Genomic DNA, 26,955 nt, shown 5'->3' on the forward strand with positions numbered 1-26,955 from the left:
CTTTCCCGACATACAAAAATTGAGGGAATTCTCCACTACGAGCCCTGCACTACAGGAAATACTGAAAGCGGTTGGCTCACCTAAAACAAAATGAAAAAATAAAAAACCATAATTAGGAGTAAAGTGACTATCAAGCAAATAGAAGCAGAGGAGTGCAACCTTTACTAAGAACAAAGCATTATAAGCTTAAACAATGAGGAGAGATTTGCTAGAGCAAGAGAGTAATGAATGTTCAGAATACATAGAGACAAACTGAGACAACAATGACTGAAAAGGGGAGGATTCAAAGATCCACATTCAGAAAGGGGAATGGAGATAAGGCATGCACAGGAGAAAATGGACGATTGTATATATATAACTATCCTTAACATCTTCGTAATATAACCACACACCAAACATTCAGAACTGAAGTATATAACACAAAACAAAAAGGACCAGAGGCAAAAACCACCAAAATAAAGAAAACAGGAACACAAAGACGAGGAAGCAATGGAAACACCAAACTGCCAGAAAGCAAAAGATAAAATATCTATAAGAAGACCTCATATTTCAATAATCACCCTAAATGGAAATGGACTGAACTCACCAATAAAAAGGCACAGAGTTGCAGAATGGATCAAAAAACAAAACCCAACCATATGCTGCCTCCAGGAGACACATCTCAGTTCTGAAGACAAATACAGACTCAAAGTGAAAGGATGGAAACTGACATTTCAAGCAAATGACATTCAGAGAATAGCAGGAGTAGCAACACTAATATTAGATGAAATAGACTTCAAAATAAAAAAAGATAAAGATACTGAGGGACACTTCTTAATCATAAAGTGAATCATGCACCAAGAAGATATAATACTTATTAATATCTGTGCTCCCAATCAGGGAGCCCTGAAATATATAAAGCATTTACTAACAGAACTAAAGGGAGAAACAGACCAAAACACTATCATAATAGGGGACCTAAATATCCCACTGTCGGAAATGGAAAGATCATCCAAACAGGAAATCAATAAGGAAATAACATCCTTAAATGACACATTAGACCAACTGGACATAATTGTCATTTACAGAGCCTTCCATCCCAAAACAGCTGATTATACATTCTTCTCTAGTGAACATGGAACATTCTCAAGAATTGACCACATACTGGGACACAGAGATGGCCTCAACAAATATAAGAGGGGTGAAAACATACCAACCATATTTTCTGATCATAATACTTTAAAGCTGGAGATCAACAGTAAAAAGAAAGTGGGAAGAACCACAAATACATGGAGATTAAACAACATGCTACTGAAGAACAATTGGATCAGAGAAAAAATAAAAAGTGAGATCAAAAGATACATAGAACCGAATGATAATGATAGTACAACATGTCGAAACTTTTGGGACATGGCAAAAGTGGTCATAAAAGGAAAGTTCATGTAATTACAGACTTACCTCCAAAAACAAGAACGAGCCCAAATAAACAACCTAACGCTTCATGTCAAAAAACCAGAAAAGGAAGAACAAATGAAGCCTAAAGTCAGCAGAGGGAAAGAAATCATCAAATTGAGAGCAGAAATAAGTGAAATTGAAAACAAGCAAACAAAAAAAATGAAAAAATAAATGGAAGAAATAGCAGGTTCTTTGAGAAAGTTAATAATATACTGACAAACCCCTGGCTAGACACACTAAAGAAAAAAGAGAAAGGACAGAAATAAACAAAATCAGGGATGAACAAGGGGAAAATACAATAGACACCACAGAAATACAGAGGATCATTCAAGAATACTATGAAAAAGTATATAACCCCAAATTTAATAACCTAGAAGAAATGGATCAGTACTTAAAAAGATACAATCTTCCTAGACTGAATAGAGAACTGGAAAATCTAAATAGACCGATCAGCAGTATGGAATTTGAAACAATATTAAAAACCTATCAAAAAGTAAAAGTCCAGGACCAGATGGCTTCACCAGTGAATTCTACCCAACATTCAAAGAAGATTTAAAACTTCTACTAGAAACAATAAGCATAGAAAACACATAGGAACTAAACTCATGGACTTTGGACTTAAAGAGAGTTTTATGAATTTGACCTCAAACGCAAGGGAAGTAAAAGCAAAAATAAATGAATGCGACTACATCAAACTAAAAAGCTTCTGCTCAGCAAAAGAAACCGTCAACGAGATAAAGAGCTAATCATCCGAATGGGAAAATATATTTGCAAGCAATGTCTCTGATAAGGGCCTAATATCTAAAATATACAAATAACTCATACGACTCAATAACAACAAAAATCAAACGATCCAGTCAAAAAATGGGCAGAGGACCTGAAGAGACACTTCCCCTTAGAGGACATACAAATGGTCAACAAATATATGAAAAGATGCTCAACATCAATAGCTATTAGGGGAACGCAAATCGAAACCACAATGAGATACCATCTCACACCTGTTAGAATAGCTATCATCAACAGGACAAGTAATAATGAATGCTGAAGAGGAAGTAGAGAAATAGGAACCCTCATACACTACTGGTAAGACTGCAAATTGGTATAGCCACATGGAAAACAGTATGGAGGTTCCTCAAAAAACTAAGAATTGATCTACCATATGATCCGGCAATCTCTCTCCTGGGTATTTACTCCAAAGACTTTAAAACCATATCAGAAAAGATATCTGCACATCGATGTTCATAGCAGCATTATTCACAGTGGTCATGACATGGAAGCCACTGAAGTGTCCTACAATAGATGATTGGCTAAAGAATCTGCGGTACATATATACAATGGAATATTACTCAGCCATTAAAAGAGATGAAATACTACCATTTGCGACAACATGGTTGGACCTTGAAATAATCATACTAAGTGAAATAGGCCAGACAGAAAAAGCTGAAATCACATGATATTACTTATATGTGGGATATAAACCTCAAAGCAACAAATGAACAGGACAAACAAACAGAGACTAATGGACATGGACAATAGACTAGTGGTTACCAAGGGGAGGGAGGAGCGAGGAGGTAGATGGGGGAAAAAAATTTAAATCATTTCTTCAAATAAAAAAAATAATTAATTACTTCTAAAAAAATTTTAAAGGTAAAATAAAATAAAAAATGGGCAGAGGACCTGAACAGACAGGTCTCCCAAAAATGGCCAACAGACATATGAAAAGATGCTCAACTTCACTAGCTATTAGGGAAATGTAAATCAAAACCACAATGAGATATATCTCACACCTGTCAGAATGTCTATCATCAACAGGACAAGTAATAACAAGTGGTGGAGAAGAAAAAGAAACCCTCATAAACTGCTGGTGAGAATGTAAACTGGTACAGCCACTATGGAAAAAAGTATGGAGGTTCCTCAAAAACTAAGAGAATTACCATATGATCCAGCAATCTCTCTTCTGGGTACCTACTCCAAAATTTTGAAAACATTTATCTGCAAAGATATATGCCACCCAATGTTCACTGCAGCATTATTCATGGTGGCCAACACATGGAAACAACTGAAGTATCCTTCAGTAGGTGATTGGATAAAGAAGATGTGGTAAATATATATACAATGGAAAATTACTCAGCCCTGAGAAAAGATGAAATACTGCCACTGGTGACAAGAAGGATGGATCTTGACATTATCATGCTATGCAAAATAAGTCAGATAGAAAAAGTCAAGAACCATGTAATTTCACTCATATGTGGAATATAAAACTGAAAGCAACAAATGAACAAGACAAACAAACAGGGACTCATGGATAACGGACAACAGTTTAGTGGTTTCCAGAGGGAAAGGGGGGAGGAGGGAGCTAGATAAGAGAAAAGGGATCAAATATAAGGTGACAGAAGGAAAATTAACTTCAGGTGGTGAACACACAATGCAGCATACATATGATCTATTACTAAACTGTATACTTGAAACCTATATAATTTTATTAACCAATGTCACCCAAATAATTTTATTTAAGAAAGGGGGAAAAATAGATTCACATAATACTAAAAAAAATGATGTGTACAAATTAAATGGAATAGGTGGCAGCTGAGAAATAGAAAGTGCTCAATAAATAATAGATATATGAGAGACTGAACAAGAAAAAAGAAATTTTTGCTAAATTAAGAAAACTATCTTCAGAAAAAGTTATGACTTTTAAAACCAGTTACCTTACTTGAGAGATTTCCAAAAAAGATTCCAAAAGAAGCTTCAGTGAAGAACTTTAATAGCTGCTTGTTTCTTTAAAGGAAGCTTGAGGAAAGTGTAGGTAATTATAAAAATACTTTACAGTATATATTAGACTTACTCGGCTACCTGAGTCCACTCAATAAGTAGACCTATTTATTTCTAACTCCCATATATTTTTTTACTTATTAGAATCAAAAGAGAGTCTTAGACTGGGTTCAGTTTGAACCTTGAGAAATATCTTACTCTTTATATTATGCAAAGACAGAACTAAAAATTCCTTCTACACGTTGCCTATAAGAAGTTCCAAATCCTTTGATCTATCCATATAATTACTCTTAAAACCAAGAAATTAAATGAAATACACACACACACACACACACACACACACAAATGTGTGGTGTTTTTGAAAAATAAACGAAGCCCTGGAGGTCAGTTAGGTCAGTGTTTACCACACTTCCTCATACCTCAGAATCACCTGGGGGAGGTTTTGTTTTGCTTTGCTTTTATATTGATTCGTGGATCACACCTCATTCTTAATCTGAATATTGAAAATTGAAAATTGTCTACTAGTGAGATGAGAGTGGGGAAGTATTCATTTGTATTTTGAGATTCCCAATGACTCTAAGTCAGTCAGTCTCTATGTAGAAGTTTGAGGACTGGTGAATTCTGTCTTATTGCTTCCTCACAGAATAGCAATATTCTCAAAGTTACTAAGTATAAAGTACAAATTATTAAGTATAAAAATTCTTCTGAAAGGATTTTTTCACTCTTCATTACATTATTTTACAAATATTACTTCTAGGGATTTCTATCTTTATTCAAATATATAATAAATGTAACCCTTTTCCTATTTTCTTATATCAATTGATAACTAAAATTAGATCACTAAATGCTGCTTATAAAAACTAGGCTCACTCTCAATTCCCAGGCATTCCTTTAGTTTCTTTACATTTCTGCTTTTTTACATCAGTTTTATTGTGGGTTCTAAAAGACTTTTTAAAGAATGGCATACAAGTAGAGAGTGTATTTTATATATTGTATGAATATTTGAAGAAGCTTCTAAGATTTTATGAAATCTCAATAATTGTAAATAAAAATTTGTGCATTTATAGAATAGATAGGTTTTATGATTTATATAAAACTCTAACCACAATTCCTAACTTGAAATGATTAGGAATAAAAATGACAAGTGATACACCTACTAAGTCAAGAATAATTTGACAGTGAAAACAGAGCATATAAGATGTTTTCAACCCTTCAAATGCATATCACTCATTCAACTAATACCATAATACTTGATGCATAATTAGTATTATATTTATTTTATTATTTATTTTATAAATTTGTTATGTATACTATAAAACACATTTTATAAAATGCCTTATAATAGCTACCAACCACTTTAAAATTCTGTAACACTCATATCGATTTATAATTACTTGCATAACAGTCTCAAATTGTTCTCATTTTAACTTTTTATTTAAATCTATTAATCTTTAAATATTTATATACTGAACTCTACCAGCACTTATAATCTCTCCCCAATAGAGGGTGTCAAACATATTTAATTTTCTTATTTTCACACATACATTTCACAATCTCCACTATTTTTTTCATTTTCCAATTACATATGTTCCTCATCTGTAACCTGTTGATAACAATAGCACCCTCTCATAGAGTCGCTGTGCGGATTAAATAAATTCATACATGTAAAATACAGTACTATACATGTAAGCTAACATTATTATATCTCATATATACTATAGAAAACCAAACTACAATTCAAATAGCAACAGTAGCAATAAAATTAGGACTAAAAGAGCCTGCCCGTGAAATAGAAAAGTTATAATCCTTTGCAGCACAACAAATTTTAAAAGAAACTCAATTGTTTTGAAAAGACTAAACTGTTATTGAGGTATGAAGGCAGCTGTCTCCCCAAAAGTGTTAAGAGCGGCAGTGTAGCGTCTACTAGAGATAATCAATGTAGCTTTATTGTCTAGAAAAGAGGATTAACAAACATTTATTAAGTAAAAAGACTGCTGGACTCAACTGTGGTGATGATCAGACTTTAGATTTTCAAAACGAAGAAAGATATATGACTGACTCCTGCTGCGGTAATTCCTGGAAACAAGGAATTGTTCTTGGTCTGTGAATGATGCATATCCAAATAATTCAAGACGTAGAATCAAAGAGAATTCCTGAGGATGAAATAGAAAATGCTGAGAACTAAAAGAAGTGATCCAAAAAATCGAAGTGTCATCCCTAAAAGAATATGGCTTTGAGGGAGTGAGACTATTCTTCAAAAGAAGGAACGGAAATATATAACTTTCTTCCTTGAACATTACAGAGTCTTTGCAAAGGGAAACTTTATCAACAGTAGAACAGTTTTATCCAGAGGAAATTTAGGTTTAATTGTCACCAGTAAGTCTTCAATATTCCATGAGAAGCAATGGAAATATGGGTATATGGTGACCACACCTATGGAAGTCACTAGTTAAGTTGATGATTCAAAAAAATAATAATAATAACTAAAATAACTGCTTTCTTGCTACCCAGGCAGATTGGAAAAGATGTTTAATTTGGCTTGGTAAATTAAAAAATGACTTCTAATTCTGGCCAAGATGAATAGGAAACATTATTCTGCCTAAATCAACAATAAGAAAAGAGAGCATCCCTTTCTCTCTGTCTGTCTGTCTGTCTGTCTGTCTGCCTCTCTCTCTCTCTCTCACACACACACACACACACACATATGTGACACTGAATAGTAGATAGTAAGAAATGAAGAACAGTGATTCTTGAAAGATGGGAAATAAATGTAATCTAAAAATAAAAAGCCAAATGAATGGCAACAAGCATTTATTTAGGATCAAAAAGAATTATAATTCAGACAGCACAGATTAAGGCAGAAACCCAAAAAGAGTACTGATTACAGGGTGAGGACAAAGGGTTTTTATAAGAAAAGAAAGGGAATAATTATATGAATAGAAGAAAGAAATTTCTATTGGTGCTAAAAAGCTAAATTATTCTTTAGCTATACATGGTTGGTTACTCCATTCTGTCATCAGAAATTGTTCGTAATCATCAGTCTTTGTGGTCAGGATGTCTGCTTTCCTGTTAACTTTGCAAATAGCTGTTTGTAAGACAATGTTTTTTTGGCCCAATCCAAAGTTATTTTGCCCTATACAAACATTCCATAGTTTCAAGGAGCATGGCATGCAAGGCAGTTCATCTGGAATGGCTACTCTGGCTCCATTTTAAAATGGCTCTACTTAAGTCAACTTTTCACAATGGTAAGCTCAATTATTGCCCCAGTTTATTTCATTGATAGCAATTTTAAAATTGAAATTATACTTCAAAATTATCCCACAAATAAAAACTCAGGTGCACTGGTGAATTCTACAAATAATTTAAGTAAAAACTTAATAACAATTCTAAATAAACCTTTTCAAGGGATTTAAAGTGAGCAAATATGTCCTAATTTATTCTATGAAGCCACTGTAAAATTGGTATCAAACCAGACAGAAACAAAAATAGAAAACTACAGGCCAATACCTGTTGTATACACAGATGCAAAATTTCTAAACAAAATTTTAGGAAATTCAATCTAACAAAGGATCAAAAGGATAATACACTATGACCAAGCAGAGGTTAACTCAGGAATACAAAGCTGGCTTAACATTCAAAAATAAATCAATGTAATTTACTATAATGACAAACTAAAGTGGAATATATAGATAGATGTAGATATAGATACATTCATCTCAATAGATGCAGTAAAAGCATTTGACAAAACCAAACATTCATTCCTGATAACACCTCTCATCAATTTTCCTCAGCCTGATAAAGGGCAACTATGGAAAATCTATAGGGTAATATCATGATGAATGATGAAAAACTGAATGACTTCCTCTGAATATTAGGAAAAAGACAAAGAGAATTTTTTTTACATAATTGATATTAGTTTAGCAGAAGCCTAGAGAGGATTCAACATTATGAACAATTTTATTGAAAGAAAATATCACCTTTTAAACACTACATTATCTAATGACTCAATTTAATGAGACAACTATTGTAATGGTTTGGTTTAGTCTAGTCCTCTCACAGTAAATTGTGGCTCAGAGAACATTTAGTGATAGCATGTTAAATCGAATGTTTCCCCAGCAATATATAAAAATAATCAATTAATTATTCAGAAATCTTTAAAATAATTTGTTATAATAATTTGTTCATCATTGGTTAAGCAGTTTAGCAGGAAGATAAAAGGACTTATTTTGTATTATTGATTTATTTATTGATATATAAGCATTTTCATATAATTATTATTGAAGAAGCTGTTAAATATTTTGATTATCACCTCTTTTAATAACCACTAAAACAACTGAATCATAAGCCAAAACTCTTCCTATAATAAAAACTCCTTGTCCAGATGGCAACTCCCGTCAGCTCTTACAAAACTTCAAGGGGGGAATAATTTCAATGATATACAAGACTGACTCTCTTCAGAATAAAAAAAGGAAGAAAAATTCTCCATATTTTAATAATATAAAGACAAGTTTTAGTCTAAAATATGCCACAATTAGTTTGAGGAAACCTAATAATGCTTTGTCTTGATGATGAACATATATACATTTCTAAATAAAATTTAGGAAAATCCTGTAAAAATGTGTCTCAAGACAAATTCAGATATAATTGCAAAATATTTTCCATTTTCTGTTCACTCCTCTTCTGAAACAACGGATGACATCTTACAGGACTTATTTTGATGAGGGAAAAGAACAAAAGGAAAAGAAGGAAAAGAGGGTTGACAATTGCAGTTATATCTCGGGAGACAGGGAAGTGTAAGGTGGCTTTGTACATGTCTAGTTATTTCTAATTAATCTCACCTGCCCAGGATTATGTATTGGGGATGAAAACCAAATAACTAGGAACTATTCTGAATTCTTTTTTTTAAATTAAATTTATTAGGGTGACATTAGTTAATAAAATTATATAGGTTTACATAATCCAATAATAATTCATATGTATATTGCATTGTGTGTTTACCACCCTAAGTCAAATCTTCCATCACCATATGTTTGACCCCCTTTACCCTTATCTACCTTCCCCTTCCCCTTTTTCCCTCTGGTAGCCACTAAACTGTTGTCTCTGTCTGAGTTTTTTATCTGTCTTGTTCATTTGTTGCTTTCAGTTTTATATCCCACATGTAAGTGAAATCATATGGTTCTCGACTTTTTCTATTTCACTTAGCATGATTATCTCAAGATCCATCCATGTTGTCACGAATGGCAGTATTTCACAGTATTTCATCTTTCCTTATGGCTGAGTAATATTCCATTGTATATATGTACCACATCTTTGTCCAATCATCTATCAAAGAACACTTTAGTTGTTTCCATGTCTTGGCCACAGTGACTAATGCTGCTATGAATGTGGGGACACATATATCATTACAGATAAAAGTTTTTTTTAAATTTGGGAGGTAGATACTTTACTCTGAATTCTTAACCGTTGTTCTGGAAGTTCCATTCCATTACAGCACGAAGAGACTTTACTTTAGATTTAGTTAGACAACAGCCACCAGGTGGCAACTAACTGCAGTTGCCTCCAGAGTTTGCTTCTGGAGCCAGAACCCTCCAGGACTCCTGAGCAGTTCTGTACATTCTTGCCTGGATCACACCATTCTACTTATTTTTTTAATATGTTTGCTAATATTTTATAAACTTTTTCTTATAATTTTAACATGTTTAAAGGAAAGGAAAATTTTGAAATAAGTCAAAAAGAGACTGTAAGCCCTTGGAAAGACTCACCGAAAAATAAGAAATAGTCTTTACTAAGGAGACATTCACTAGCTATTTCAGGAAACAAAATAAATAAATATGATACATTTAAAATGCAATAAAACAGATGAGAGAACATAAAGAAATAAGATTCTCATGTGACTTAACTTTTAAGAATTAAAATAAACTATTTTTCTACATGGTATATAGACCATATATCTATAAAATTATAGTGACTTCATATTTCTCTAAATTATAAAATACTAATTTCTTAAAATATTCTATTACATTCCAGATCATTTATTTATGGTATAAGAACAACTGAAAGATATGTATAATTTTACAAGGCTCAAAAAACAATACTATACATAAAAAATTTGTTGAATCTCAAAGATGAAAGCAGGATAATTATCTACTTAATAGTAAAATACTAAAAAAAATAAAGAAAAAGAACAAAGATATTAAAAATGACAAAAGTGAAGAAAAATAACAGATTATTACAATTAATGTAAATGAAATGGACCCCTCCCATTTAAGAATAAGATGTCTCTGTTGTGTATATGTGGAGGTGGAGGGAGGAGCTTATGTTTTAAAAAGTCACAGCTATAAAATGCTATATAAAAAAACTAAAGGAGCATCTGAGATCTTGCCCCCTGGCAATATGTTGTCAGTTTGGCTCAACATACTCATAAAAAATTTAAAAGAAAAAAATTAAAAATCAAAGTTTTAATAAGATATACCAGATAAGTATTTTTAAATAAGCCAAGTGCCACACCAATATTAAGTAAAGAATTCAGGATAATGAAGTTATAAGTATAATAAAGAAATGTATCTATATTAAAAAAATATGTAACTAAATGGCATATATAATACCACAAATCAAAAATTATAAGAGAAAATTACCAAAGAAACACAAACAATAATTTAACATATTCAGTTTATATCAGAAAGCAAAAGCTAATGATATTAGAGAGATTCGAATAAAATTATTAACACGTTTAAGTTAATGAATCACTTTACAATATTAAAAGCTATGGAGGATAAACTTTCTCTGAGCCACCGCCACAGAATCTTTACCTCTACAGCTTTGGAGTCAGAAAGTTCTACGTTCCAGCTCTGGCCCTAGTTGATACTAGCAATGTAAAAATGAGCACATTACTTAATTCCTGAGGTATAATTTCTATACTCATAAAACAAATGAATTTAAATTATACATTTAATATATATTATCTTCACTATAAGTCTGATTTGAGGAGTAGAGAAATACATGAGTACTTTATACCCACGTTAGTTAGTCTCCTAGTACCTCAATTTCCTCATTTGAAAACGGTGATAAAAATTATATATGGCATATAGTACCTGTTTTTCATGTATCATCATTCATTATTATAAAAGATCATTTTATATTGAGAAGAAAATGGAAAAACAAAAATTAGTAGAATGTTATTGACACACATTGTCCATGTGAAGAATTGCTTCTCAAATAATACTTTGTGGTTTCCCTTTCTGTAGTAGTAAATCTAAGGATGATATTCCTCAGAATACAAACCTAGATCTTTGTAAAAGAAAAGGCCTTTTACCAGAAAAGGTTCTATGTAACCATGACCATTCCATTTTGCCACTTAAACAATGGGGCTATTATTTTTTTCAAACAAATATCAGCTTAGTTGCTTTGCAGAAGAAAAAAGTTAAAGAACAGTTCACATAGAATGATATTATTTTAATTATTACAGAATAACTACTCTGAATATTTACTTCTTAATCAAAATAAAACTGAAATCAAATATTATTACATCATAAATTAAGAACATTTTTATATATTCTAAGCAAATAAAATAATGATGTATAGACCTATATTGTTAGAAGTATTATTTTGTAACACAGAAAAATATTTGTTGCCATATATAAAAATATCTTTGATATAATAATTTTACAAGAACTAGGATAACTAGGACCCTTAGAAAACAAAATCTGTCCACTATACAATAGTTTTACAAATATCAGTAAATCACTTCCTGCATAATATTCTTTTCACAGCATCTTTCACATCTCTGTTTCTCAGACTATATATTAGAGGGTTTAACATTGGTATTACAAGTGTGTAGAACACAGCTACAATTTTGTTTTGCTCTGGTGAGGAGATGGCCCCAGGTTGGGCATACATGAAGAACACAGTCCCATAGAATAAACTCACCACGGCTATATGGGAACCACAGGTGGTAAAGGTCTTACTCCTGCCATGGGTTGCAGGTATCTTCAGGACAGTGGAGAGAATATAAGCATAGGAAACCAGAATGACAGTTGTAGCGGTGATGATGACGAGAGCAGAGAGAATAAACAATACAATCTCATTTACATAGGTGTCATCACATGCAATCTTGATCAGGGCTGGGACATCACAGAAAAAATGGTCCAACCTGTTTTCTCCACAGAAATGCAAACTGAAGGTGAAACCCGTTTGGACTATGGAGTTGATGCTTCCACAGATATAGGATCCAGTTACCAACCGAACACAGACTTTCTGGCACATGTGCACAGGGTAAAGGAGAGGGGAGCAAATGGCCGAGAATCGATCATATGCCATGACAGCCAGAATAAAGCCTTCAGTTGTGACAAACAAGGCAAAGAAGAAAAACTGGGTTGCACAGCCATTGTAAGAAATTTTCTTTTCATTAGACAAAAAGTTGGCTAAAGTTTTGATTGAAATGACTGTGGAGTAGCAAAGATCTAAATAGGACAAGTTTGTAAGGAAGAAATACATCAGCGTTTGAAGTCTGGAGTCCATCTTAATGACAATTATCATGCTGATATTTCCCACCACAGTAACCATGTAGATCAGCAAGAATACTAGGAATAAGAGGATCTGTAGCTTTGGAGGGGTTCTGAACCCTAGCAGAATAAACTCAGTCACTTCTGAGTAATTCCTATTAAGCTCATTCTTCATAGCTGAGATACAGGTGGAAATGAAGAAAGAAAAAATGAAAGAAGTAACTAGAGTGGCTAAAATACTTGTTTTAGTAAAAATAACTAAGAACCAACATGGAAAAAATTGTTTCATATCATATTGACCCCAATATTTTACAAAACACAAATGAACATAAAGAATGAATTACTATTTTTAAAAAGCCTTCCTAGTGGAGTTCAATCTGACTGGTTAGCCTTTTTAGATATACTTATTTGCAAATAATGCAGATTTGTCCTCTAAGTATGCTTTGGGAAAATGAGGATTCTAGGAAAATATCTGGAAACAAGACCTTTTTTTTCTTTTTTTGTTTTATTATCAGTTTACTGCCATTGAGAGTTGCGTCCTTTAGTGGAAGATATTTCTCAAAGATATTAATATCCACTTAAGGTTATATTCGGAGCAAAAATTTATCCAATTAACGGTCTCATTTTATTTTTTAATGGTTAGTTTATCTATATAGAAAAACAATACACAAAGATTGTACCTATCTTTATTAGGAAAAAGACTTCAGATCCTGTCAAAAGCATCATCCTTTTACACATTAACCTCATGTCCTTATTTCTTCCATTACTTTTGTCCCTATAGTGACATATACTCTCAGTGGCACAGTCCATCTGCTAAAAACAGAAGTAATTCTTGCTTATGTTTTCTAAACACAACGATAAATTCACCACTGCCCTATGGGAGCCACAGGTGAAGAAGGTCGTACTCGTGCCGTGGGTTGTAGGGACCTTCTGGACAGTAGAGGGGATATAAGCTTAGGAAACCAGAATGACAGTTGTGGTGGTGATGATGATGATGAGAGCAGAGAGAATAAACAGTATAATCTCATTGACAAAGATTAATTTTCTCCTTTCCTCCCTCTTTCCCTCTCTCCCTCCCTTCCTTCCTTCTTTTGTTTTCTTTGGATTTTGCAAGTGGAGAATTCTAAGATCTTGGGCAGAGAATTTTCTCTTTTCAGAAATACAGATATCTGTGCATATGAAGGACAGAAGGCACACAAGACAATTTAAAGATAGCTACAAGTGAAGAAAAGGGAAGAAATATTATTTAAACAAGGCTGCATTATATTTATTTAGACTTATACTATTATGACTATAAAATATCCTTAACATACATCAGAAAAAGAGAAAAAAATTTTTTTCTAATTTTATAAATAGGGAAACTGAAACAAAAAAACTTGAGGCTTATTTATTATAGTCATAAGATTGAGTGGCACAGTGGTTTACTATTCAATAATCTATCATACAATGTAAAAGAAAACTGACAAACAATAAATTTATGAATTTTTTTATAATTTTATAATTATAAAAATTGATAATTATATATGTAAATTTATATATCAATTGCATAATTATAATAAAATTATATGTAACATAAACTATAAAATGTCTAGTTATTTCTGTGGTTGTCATTGTTATGACCTCACTAATTTTGACATTCTTTTAAAACAGGCTGGGATTATGAAGGTACACTAGAATCACCTTGGTCTAGTTCAATAACTTCTTTTTTGAAAAAATTAAGGTAAACAGCAATGTTGACTGATTAATTTTAGAAGGCAGAAGAATGGCCAAAATAATCTCTAGTAGAGCCTATCAACTACAAAAATGCATGCTTTCCCAAAATTCACAATTTACATAAACAAGTTTCTGGTTTCAACAGAAAAACTGGAGAAAAAAAAAAAGATGTAACTAATACTATCTAAAAGAAAAGAGTGTTGAAAATAAACAAGTTAAATATAAGATATTCTTAAGAATGATACTACTTCTTTTCTTAATAAACTCTCAACTGTATGTGAAATTGAGTACATTCATGAAGAAACAAAGTGTGAAAAGCAAACCTTAGTTTAACAGGAAGATTTTCTGTAACAGGGATTGCGTTTCCTCGCTGTTCAGATCATGACTCAAAACTAAGCTGAAGAAGTACTAGCAGAAATTCTAGCTCGCTTGCTCTCTCTCATTTTACTGTGCTTTTTCATTGATTAAACCAACAAACAGATCTGGGATGGGTCCTGAGAGAAATGCTCTCATGATGAGGGAAACCAGAGCAGTGGGTATATTCCCTCTGCAAGATATTAACCAGGGACCAAGGTATCTCTCACCAGTAATGTATTTTGTATCACAATGCAAAAAGAAAAATGAGAAAAGTTATTAATTAGTAAATTCATCAGACTTTTAGAAAGTTAGAAGGGCTCTCTAGAAAATGTGAGAACTTACCTTCTATTTACAGAACAAAATAATGTTTAAAAAACACATTTGAATGAGAAGTACCTGATTCTTTACTTTCATGGCTTACACAGAGGGACATTCATGATTTTCCATTTGAATAGATTATGACCCTTACTTTTAGAAATTTATTTCTTATGTCTGCTGTATATACATCATGCTTATATTAGAAGAAAATTAATACAGAGACTAATCTAAAGAGTTAATGGAAGAGCTGGGTTAAAAGAGGGAATTTTGAAGTAACAAAGAGAGTAGCAAGAACAGGCAATCATACCTCCATCTACAATTTCAAGGCACAAGAAGAGGTGGTGTTAAAAGATTCTGGGATGAGATACAACCTCACACCTGTTAGAATGGCTATCATCAACAGACAAGTAATAACAAATATTGGAGAGCTCGTGGGAGAAAAGGAACCCTCAAACTGCTGGTAGGAAAGTAACTTTGTACAGCTCCTATGGAAAATATATGGGGGTTCCTCAAAAAGTTAAGAATAGCATTACCGTATGACCCAGTAATCTCTCTTCTGGGTATTTAACCCCAAAATTCAAAAATATTTATCTGTAAAGATATGTACCCTGATGTTCATTGTAGCATTATTCACAGTAGCCAAGACATGGAAACAATCTAAGTGCCCTTTGTTTGATAGATGATTGGATAAAGATGTGGTAGATATTCAGTAAACAATGAAATATTACTCAGCCATAAGTAAAAATGAAATACTGCCATTTGCAACAACATGGATGAGTCTTGAGATTATCATGCTAAGTGAAATAAGTCAGAAAAGTTGAGAACTATATGGTTTCACTCGCACGTGGAATATAAAACTGAAAGCAACAAACAAGAGAAACAGAGACTCATAGACATGGACAACAGTTTTATGGTTACCAGATGGAAAGAAGGGAAGGGAGAGTTAGATAAGGGCAAAGGGAGTCAAACATATGATGACAGAAGGGAATTTAACTTTGGGTGTTGAACACACAATGCAATATACATATGAGGTATTATTGAATTGTACACTAGAAACCCATATAATTTTATCAATGCCACCCTAATAAATTTAATAAAATAAAATTTTAAAAAGATCCTAGGAGCCTGGGAATTTCTCAAAGAGTGAGAACCATGGTGAAGTTTGCCTACTAGGTGCTAGAGCCAAAAAGGGAAACACCCCAAAAAGCATACTGAAGGAAAAAGAAATTCCCTCTCTTCGTATATCCTCAGTTCTGCCATTATAGTGTGAAACCAGCCATAGATGACACATAAATGAATAAGTGCAACTGGATTTGACCCACAGTAATGAACACTACTCTAGAAAATACCAAGATTCCTCAACTAACATTTTGAGAAATAATCTCACATAAAAATTTTCAAGACTTTCCACAATCATGTCCTATACATTTCAAAATGATCCTAATTTATCCCTCTATCCTTATATATCCCTCTAAATACTTCTTTTATGGCATCCCAGAAGGTTAAATAATATCATAGTTCATCATAATTTAGTTCGAATTAAATAAAAATTTAGTTTGAGTTCTTTTTTATCCATGGATTTTTGAAAGTGTTTATTTTCAATAACTAGAGTTTTCTAGTTGTCTAATTGCTATTAATTTCCATATTAGGTTGACCATTATCAAAGTGCACTGAATAATTTCAATCTTTGGATTTACTGAGGGTTTCCTGATGTCCCATCTATTATGGTTAGAAGGTAAGTGTTTCTTATGTATTTATAAGCATTCGCATATTGTTATTGATATTGCTATTGTGGGAAGATCAAGGGTGTGAAAGAATAAACTGGATTCTGGTACATTTTATTTTGCCTTATGCCTCGCAGTAGGTTTCTGCCATGGGTGACAGGGGAACAAGCAATCTCTCAGAAGTGACTAACTTCATTCTTGTAGGCTTCCAAGTCCGCCCAGAGCTCCACATTCTTCTCTTCCTGCTTTTTCTACTTGTATATGCCACGGTCCTTCTAGGGAATGTTGGGATGATGGCCATTATTATGACCGATCCCCACCTGAACACACCAATGTATTTCTTCCTAGGCAACCTCTCCTTCATTGACCTCTTCTACTCGTCTGTTATTGCCCCCAAGGCCATGATCAACTTCTGGTCTGAGAGCAAGTCCATCTCCTTTGCAGGCTGTGTGACCCAGTTCTTTCTCTTTACTCTCTTCATTGTGACCGAGGGATTTCTCCTGGCAGCCATGGCTTATGACCGCTTCATTGCCATCTGCAACCCACTCCTCTACTCTGTCCAGATGTCAACACGTCTCTGCACTCAGCTGGTGGCTGGTTCCTATTTTTGTGGCTGCATCAGCTCAGTTCTTCAAACCAGCATGACATTTACTTTATCCTTTTGTTCTTCTCGGGCCATTGACCACTTTTACTGTGATACTCGCCCACTTCAGAGACTATCTTGTTCTGACCTCCTTATCTATAAAATGATTTCTTTTTTCTTATCCAGCATCATCATTTTGCCTACCATCATAGTTATTATTGTTTCTTACATGTATATTGTGTCCACTGTTCTAAAGATACACTCCAGTGAAGGACGAAAGAAAGCCTTCCCCACTTGCAGCTCTCACCTAGGAGTCGTGAGTGTATTGTATGGTGCTGTCTTTTTTATGTATCTCACTCCCGACAGATTTCCTGAGCTGAGTAAAGTGGCCTCCTTATGTTACACCCTAGTCACTCTCATGTTGAATTTTTTATTTATTCTCCGAGAAATTTTTATTTATTCTCTTATTATCTGAGAAATAAAGAAGTCACTCACCTCTGAGAAAAATTCTGAAGAAAAATTATTTTTATTTAATTCTATTTTGATAATGATATAAATGAAAAGCCCAGACATTATGACAATTTGGGGAAGCATCGACTCAAAGAATGTACCCACTGATCTTAGAAATATTTATATTTTAGAGAGTTTATTAGAATTCCGTGTACTTAGGGCTGAAGAATACATTTAAACTATATTTTGCTTGGCTGTTAATTTTGGAATGGAATGGCTTTCTTCATACTTCATACTTCATACTTCATCATCATTTTGGGTAAAGATAATGATTGCCATGTCATTTGTTATTAGGGAAAATATATTCCAAGTTTGCTTCTGGTTCTCTCTTGATGTTGTTTGTGATGTTTTGTTTCTCTTGAGTAAGTAACATATGTTGTACAGTTATGTATGTAATTGGTAGCGGTAACAAAATCTGATATAATTAAGTAGACTGAACAAAATTTCAGATTTACTGAAGAAATCTTTTTGAGTGATAAGTGAGAGAATCAGATACTCTGCAGTGCACAGAGTCCTAAGGACAACATGTGAGTCACTCTTTATTGTCCAGAGGCTGAATGAGTGACACTTATTTCATGGTTGCTCTGGCTTGAGTAAATCATTCTCAAAAATTCTTCCCTTTCACAAGAACGCTGTAATGAAAATAAACCAAAAGTAAAGACAATTTATTTTTTGTTATATATGCCTTTGTGAGAATTAATTCATCAAATTAATATTTACTAAATTTCGATGTACTCTTTGCCCTATGAAAATCCTTACACATAAATAATTTCTGTACTGAAGCTCACAATCAAAAAAGGGAGAAATAGCTGAATAGAGAACTAAAATGCCATGTGGTAAAACCAGTGAAAAACATATATATATATATATATACACACACATACACACACATACACAAAAGGAGTAGAGCCCTTAGAGATGACTGGTCTTAAATTAATGGTCAGAAAAATCTTCCTAAGCACATTTTTAAAGAGAATTGAGCAAGATGGAACAGACACGTTTCTGTGCAAAGGAAAATAAATAACTATATATGGCTAACTGCATGAACTTTAATAGGTGATTTTTAATGCACAAGACGAGAAGTGAGAGATGAGGAAATTCATGGAAATCATGCAGAAGTATATTACAAGCAAAGGAAGATACCTTTATTCTGTAGACAAGGGATAAGCATTGGGGATTTTTACGAAAGCTAGTATTGTGCTCAAATTGACATTTTACAAAAATTACACTGGTAGCTTTGTGGAAAATAAATATTCACAAGGAGAAAATGGTAGTCACTGAAACTGTGTGGCTGTCAAAGTCAGAGGCTATGGTGGCTTTAACAAAGGCAGTCTTATTAGAGATAGCGAGGAGAGGGACTACCACTCGAATGGCAGGTAAACTAAGCTGAATATTGACTGATGTTGATAAAATGAAAATGAGGTAGAAGTGAATAGTGACATTTGATGTTTGAGCATCTACACCTGGGGAAATGCTACCTCATAAAATAAGGGAGAAAATATGAGTAAAAACAGTTCATTGTTAACTTAAGAGATAAGAAAATAAGTTCAGGAGTCCTACTCAACTTTCAAATTCCATTTTTGCCTATGTAGCTTTGGGCAAGTTACATAATATGTCTGCATTTTAATTTCCTCATGTAAAATGGGTTACATAATGGTATCAATGTATTAGAGATACTTGAAAGTAAAATTACACATAAATTTGTTAAATCTATATATTTAATGGCTGCCAGATTTGTTCTTTCCTCATGCTCTCAATACTGTAGCATGTTCTGTCTGAGAGAGGAAGACAATTTTCTCTGACCCTTTCCCTTGACTCTCTACCATGAAATATATCCCCTTCCCCAAGCTCATCTATGTATTAATTTCCATAAACAGATCTTGAGAAACTGCTTACTTTGTTATTTAAGTATTTACCTTTCTTTCTGCTGGGAATTAATGAAAAAGATTGAAAAGTGATGAAAAAGGAACAGAGCCTCAATTAGATGCAAAATATTATCTTATCATTAAATACTATTATCTATTTCTCTCTCTACCCATGTCTTTCTTTAAGAATTATCTCTTATACTTTAAAAATGTCTCCTCTTTCACCCGCATTTTAAAAATACAGAGTACTGGGGGAAATAGGGAACTCGTTAGGTAGAAAACCTTTATGCAGCTTTTTAGGTAAGTGCTTGCTGTAAGAATGTGGTGTCTTGTCTGTCTCCTGAGATGAAGCAGAAAGATGTTAAGGTTGAAAGAGACATATTTCACTAACCCTCCTGGGAGTAAAATGCAGAATCCTTCAGGAAACACTCTGAGTCTTTTAAGGGAACAAGCCTTCAATGAAAGAGGTTCTTAATTTATTATTCCAGTCCACCTATGTCACAGGCACAGGATCTTTGTCCATCAGATATTGGTAATTTTATATTAAACTAAGGAAAAAGACTCTAGCATGAGTTGAATGTCAAGGGAGAAGAAAGTTCTATATTTACCATGTGCTGCACCCCCCACAACCACCACTGGACACCACAAATACACATAAACACAAACATAATGATTTTCGATCTCTCTCTCTCCTCTCTCTCCTCTCTCTACACACACACAAACACACACACACACACACACACCACTGTTGAGAGAAACACCAAGATGGTCACTGATTGAATCCCCTCCTAGAGCAATATATGTCTAACGTCATCCAAATAACTCAGAAAAGAATCTTCTGAGGTGGACGCTGACAGACCTCACAATAAGAGAATATGCATAGCAATTTTCCAATGTAGACTTCTTTCCTTCATTTCCTGATGTCAAGTAACTGTTGTCACTGCTACAGGAATTAAATTCAGGTATATTCTATTCTCATTCATTAAGGAACTTACTCTTATCATTTTATTTTTAACTCAGGGAGGATGGATGTGTTGTACAGAGTAAGTTCTGAAAGCAGGGATGAGATTTAAAAATAATAACTAACATGTTAATATAAATGAATCAAAAATATATACATAGTGCATACATACATAAATGTAACTCTATAAATATGATATATGCATAAGACTGTTTATAAAGGTTGCAATACAAGTCATGTACAAAATCATTTTAATACTATCTAATTTTTTGATTTGGGAATTAAACATCATTGTTAGTATCTAAATAACACCCTTATCTAAAACATTATGCATGTAAAGAACTTCTTCAAACACATCTAGTGACTTCTCATTAAATGTATAATTATAGATGATTGAAGAGTCAATCAAGTAAAGTTTTCTTAATTTAAATAATAGTATTTATAGTTGTGAATCCTCACTCAACTGACACTACACTAACAACAACTATATATTTGACCTATTTTTAACACTTAGATTCTTATATAATAAATATCTTCTATTGCCTGGAGTAGTTACAGATTTAAAATTAAATCTTCAATCCATAAAAATACCTTTCTGAGTCACTAAATTTGTTCTAAAATGCAAGTCCTTGGATCAAAAAATGTAGTTCTGATCATTATTTTTTCTCAAACACTTTCTGAGGAATAATTGGTGCAAAATAAATTTTATTCATTCAGAGTATACAATTCTGTGAGCTTTGACAGTTTTATACATCAATAAAACCATCACCACATCAAGATACAGATATATATATATATATAATATATATCTGCATACAGTATGTCAGGTTTTTTTCACTGAGTAAAATGATTTTGAGATTTATTCATTTTTTATGTGTATAAGTAATTCATTCCTTTTATTGTTCAGTAGTATTCCATTTTCCATTGTACACATATACCAAATTTTGTTTATGTATTCTTAAACTGATGGGCAATTGCAGTGTTCTTGTTTTTGTTTTTTAAAACAGCTTTATTGAAGTAAAATTGATAAACAAAGAACTGCACATATTCAATGTGTACAATTTGAAGAGTATGGTCATATGCAAATACCACTGATTAAACCACCATAATCGAAGTTATGTATCCAACACTTACCAAAGTTTCCATGTGTCCATTTGTTTTTTTGGGGGGGAGGGGAGTTTGCAATTTTAATATTTTTTATTTTCCAATTATAGTTGGCATATAATTTTATATTAGTTTCAGGTATATGACATAGTGATTAGACATCCACATAATTCACAAAGTGATCACCTCAATAAATCTAATGCCCCTGACACCATACATAGTTATTACAATATTACTGATTATATTCTTTATGCTATACTTTATATCTCTATGACTATTTTGTAACTACTAATTTGTACTTCTTAATCCCTTCTCCCTTTTTCACTGACTCTCCAACCCCACTCCCATCTTGTAACCCTCAAAATGTTCTCTGTATCTACGAATTTCTTTTTGTTGTTCTTTAGATTCCACACATATATGAAATTATATGGCATTAGTCTTTCTCTGCCTGACTAACTCCTCTCAGTACAATACCCTCTAAGTCCATCATTAAATGTCTTTTTCCTTTACTTTCCATCTGTGTGTGTCTTTTAATCTGAAGTGAGTCTCTTGTAGGTGGAACACAACATGAGATCTACCCTCTTAACCAAGTGTGAAATGCACAATCCCATGTCCTTAGCTATAGGCACGCTGTTGTACAGCAGATATCTAGAATTTACTCATCAAGCATAACTAAAACTTTATATCTATTGAATAACAAATTCTCATTTCCTCCAGCCCCCAGCCCCTGGCAACCTCTATTGTATTCTCTGCTTCTATGAGCTTGACTAATATTTTTTGAATACCAATATCATTTATTAAATGGATTAATCAATGAATGAATGACAGAAGTCTCTCTTAAGCCCCTCCCATTTGTTTTCTAAGTACCACCAATAAAGCCATTTCTTTTTTTTTCTTGGGATCTTTCTTACATTTTTTTTCTGTTTCATTTATGTATTTTTTTTAACATTTTATTTTTTACAGTTTCCTCCCTCTGCCAACCCCTCTGGTAACCACTAGTCCATTGCCCATGTCCATTAGTCTCTGTTCGTTTGTTGTTTTGAGGTTTATAGCTCACATATAAGTGAAATCATGTGATTTTCAACCTTTTCTGCCTGGTTTATTTCGCTTACTATGATTATTTCAAGGTCCATCGATGTTGTTGCAAATGGCAGTATTTCATCTCTTCTTATGGCTGAGTAATATTTCATTGTATATATGTACCACAGCTTCTTTAGTCAATCATGTATCATAGGACATTTCGGTTGCTTCCATGTCATAACCACTGTGAATAATGCTGCTATGAACAGCAATGTGCAAATATCTTTTCAGATATGAGTTTTCAAGTCCTTGGGGTAAATACCCAGTAGAGGGATTGCTGGATCATATGGTAGATCAATTCTTAATTTTTTGAGGAACCTCCATACAGTTTTCCATGTGGCCGTACCAGTTTGCAGTCTCACCAGCAGTGTATGAGGGTTCCTATTTCACCATACCCTCTCCAACATTTGTTATTACTTTTCCTGTTGATGATAGCTATTCTAACAGGCGTGAGGTGGTATCTCTTTGTGGTTTTGATTTCCACTTCATTAATAGCTAGCAATACTGAGCATCTTTTCAAATATTTGTTGGCCATTTGTATGTCCTCTAGGGAGAAGTGTCTGTTCAGGTCCTCTGCCCATTTTCTGATTGGAACATTTCTTGTTTTGTTGTTATTGAGTCATATGAGTTCTTTGTATATTTTGGATATTAAGCCCTTATCAGAAGCATTGCTTGCAAATATATTTTCCCATTTGATGGTTGTCTCTTTACCTTGTTGATGGTTTCTTTAGTAGAGCAGAAACTTTTTAGTTTGATGTAGTCCCATTCATTTATTTTTTATTTTGTTTCCCTTGCTTTTGAGGTCAAATTCATAAAATGCTGTTTAAGTCCAAGGTCCTTGAGTTTAGTTCCTATGTTTTCTTCTATCCATTTTATTGTTTCAGGTCTTATATTCAGGTCCTTAATCCATTTTGAGTTAATTTTGGTGTGCGGTGATAGACAACAGTCTAATTTCATTCTTTGGCAGGTGGCTTTCCAGTATCCCTAGCACCATCAATTGAAGAGGCTTTCCTTTCTCCAGGAAAGGAAAGCTTTTTTGTCATAAATTATTTGCCCATTTAAATTTGGGTTTACTTCTGGACTCACAGATCCATGTGTCTGTTTTTTCTGCCAATACCATGCCATTTTAATTACTGTCACTTAGTAGTATAATTTGAAGTCAAGCAGAGTGATGCCTCCAGCCTCATTCTTTTTTCTCAGGATGGCTTTGGCAATTCGGGGTCTTTTGTGCTTCCATACAAATCTGATGATTTTTTGTTCTATTTCTTTAAAAAACACTGATGGGATTTTGATGGAGATTACATTAAATCTGTATAATGCTTTAGGTAATATGGTCATTTTAACTATGTTGATTCTTCTGAGTAAAGAACACAGAATATTTTTTCATTTCTTTGTATCTTCTTCAATTTCTTTAATAGGGTCTTGCAGTTTTCATTATATACGTCCTTCCCATGTTTCATTAGATTTATTTCTAGGTATTTTATTCTTTCTATTGCAACTGCAAAAGGAATTAGTCTTTCCACTTCTTTTTCTGACACTTTTTATTAGAGTATAGGAATGCTATAGATTTTTTAACATTGATTTTGTATCCATGTTTTGTATTTGCTTATTGTTTCTAGTAGTGTTCTTGTGGAGTTTTGGGGGTTTTCTACATAGAAGATCATGTCATCCACAAATAGTGACAGTTTGACTTCTTCATTTCCTATTTGAATGCCTTTTATATCTTTCTCTTGACTGACTGCACTAGCTGCACCTCCAATGTTATATTGAATAACAGTGGCGATAGAGGACAGCCTTGCCTTGTTACGGATCTTGGAAGGTTTTTAGTTTTTCACCATTAAGTATAATGTTGGCTGAGGGTTTGTCATATATGGCCTTTATTATGTTAAGGTACTTTCCTTCTATACCGATTTTGTTAAATGTTTTGATCATAAATGTGTTCTGTATCTCGTCGAAGGCTTTTTCTCCATCTATTGAAATGATCACGATCCTTATTTTTTAATTTGTTTATGTGGTGTATCACATTAATTGATTTGTATATTAGAACTATCTCTGTACCTCTGGGATGAAGCCCACTTGATCATGGTGTATAATCTTTTTAATACGTTGCTGTATTTGGTTTGCTTGTATCTTATTTCGGATTTTTGCATCTGTGTTCATGAGAGATATTGGTCTGTAGTTTTCTTTTTTTATGTTATCTTTACCAGGTTTTGGTATCACAGTAATATTGGCCTTATAAAATGAGTTCGGAAGTATTGCCTCGTCTTCGATTTTTTTGGAAGAGCTTGAGAAGAATAGGTATTAAATCTTTGAATGTTTGGTAGAATTCACTGGTGAAGCCATCTGGTCCTGGACTTTTACTTTTTGGTAGGTTTTTGATGATTGTTTCAATTTCCATACTGCTGATCAGTCTATTTAGATTTTCCAGTTCTTCTTGATTCAGTCTAGGAAGATTTTATTTTTCTAAGTACTGGTCCATTTCTTCTAGGTAATTAAATTTGGTGTTATATACTTTTACATGGTATTCTTGTGTGATCCTTCTTATATCTGTGATGTCAGTTGTAATTTCCCCTCTTTCATCCCTGATTTTGCTTATTTGTGTTCTTTCTCTTTTTTCTTTAGTGAGTCTAGCCAGGGGTTTGTCAATTTTATTACCCTTCTCAAAGAATCAGCCCTTTGTTCCATTTACATTTTCTATTGTTTTTATGTTTTCAATTTCATTTATTTCTGCTCTCATTTTGATGATTTCTTTCCTTCTTCTGACTTTAGGACTCATTTGTTCTTCCTTTTCTAGTTTTTTAAGATGAAGCATTAGGTTGTTTATGTGAGCTCGTTCTTGTTTTTGGAGGTAGGGCTGGAACGCTATGACTCTCCTCTTATGACTGGTTTTGCCATGTCGCAAAAATTTTGATATGTTGTACTATCGTTACCATTCGTTTCTACGTATTTCTTGATCTCTTTTTATTTCTTCTCTGATCCAGTTATTCTTCAGTAGTATGTTGTTTAATCTCCATGTATTTGTGGTTCTTTCTGCTTTCTTTTTACACTTGATTTCTAGTTTCAAGTAGTTATTATCAGAGAATATGGATGGTATGATTTCAACTCTCTTATATTTGTTGAGGTTATCTCTGTGTCCCAGTATGTGGTCAATCCTTGAGAATGTTCCATGTGCACTAGAGAAAAATGTATAATCAGCTGTTTGGGAATGGAAGGCTCTATAAATGTCAATTATGTCCAGTTGGTCTAATATGTAATTTAAGGATGTTATTTCCTTATTGATGATGATCTATTCATATCTGACAGTGAGGTATTTAGGGCCCTACTATGATAGTGTTTTGGTCTGTTTCTCCCTTTAGTTCTGTTAGTAATTGCTTTACATATTTCGGGGCTCCCTGATTGGGAGCATAGATATTAATAAGTGTTATGTCTTCTTGGTGCATGATTCCCTTTATCATTATGAAGTGTCCCTCAGTATCTTTCTTTAACTTTTCTATTTCGAAGTCTATTTCATCTGATATTAGTACCACTACTCCAGCTTGTCTCTGAATGCCATTTGCTTGGAATATAATTTTCCTCCCTTTCACGTTGAGTTCTACATTTGTCTTTGGAACTGAGATGTATCTCCTGGGGCAGCATATGGTTGGGTTTTGTTTTTTGATCCATTCTGTAACTCTGTGCCTTTTTATTGGTGAGTTCAGACAATTTACATTTAGGGTGATTATTAAAATATGAGGTCTTTTTATAGCCATTTTATCTTTTGCTTTTTGGTAGCTTGGTATTTCCATCACCTCCCTGTCTTTGTGTTTCTGTTTTCTTTACTTTGGTTTGCTTCTGTGGGTTTTCTCTCTGGTTCTTCTTGTTTATGTTATATACTTCAGTTCTGAATCTTTGGCAAATGATTACCATTACATACATGTAAAGGTTATATATGTACATATATATATATACAGTCGCCCATTTTCTTCTGTGCATGCCTTATCTCCATTCCTCTTTGCAAATTTGGATCTTAGAATCCTCCTCTTTTCAGTTATTA

The 26,955-nt window shown here is 33.2% G+C and overlaps 2 protein-coding genes across 2 annotated transcripts; one reads left to right on the forward strand and one right to left on the reverse strand.

The window, feature by feature from the left end:
- Window positions 1-11,946: 11,946 nt before the first annotated feature.
- Window positions 11,947-12,882, reverse strand: LOC120602109 (olfactory receptor 12-like). Its single transcript, XM_039862070.1, has one exon. It carries the CDS (start codon window positions 12,880-12,882, stop codon window positions 11,947-11,949), a length of 936 nt encoding a protein of 311 aa, XP_039718004.1.
- Window positions 12,883-16,932: 4,050 nt separating this feature from the next.
- LOC120602196 (olfactory receptor 9K2-like) lies at window positions 16,933-17,823 on the forward strand (the record flags this gene model as incomplete). Its single annotated transcript, XM_039862209.1, has 1 exon — window positions 16,933-17,823. A coding segment is annotated over exon 1 (855 nt), but the record flags the coding sequence as incomplete, so codon positions are not given.
- Window positions 17,824-26,955: the final 9,132 nt, after the last annotated feature.

This window comes from Pteropus medius, unplaced genomic scaffold (assembly GCF_902729225.1).
Source record: "Pteropus medius unplaced genomic scaffold, Ma_sr-lr_union100, whole genome shotgun sequence".
NCBI classification, from domain to species: Eukaryota; Metazoa; Chordata; class Mammalia; order Chiroptera; family Pteropodidae; genus Pteropus; species Pteropus medius.

Excerpts from the sequence above, each read along its gene's own strand:
- LOC120602109 (XM_039862070.1), bottom strand. The coding sequence starts at position 12,882 with ATGAAGAATGAGCTTAATAGGAATTACTCAGAAGTGACTGAGTTTATT.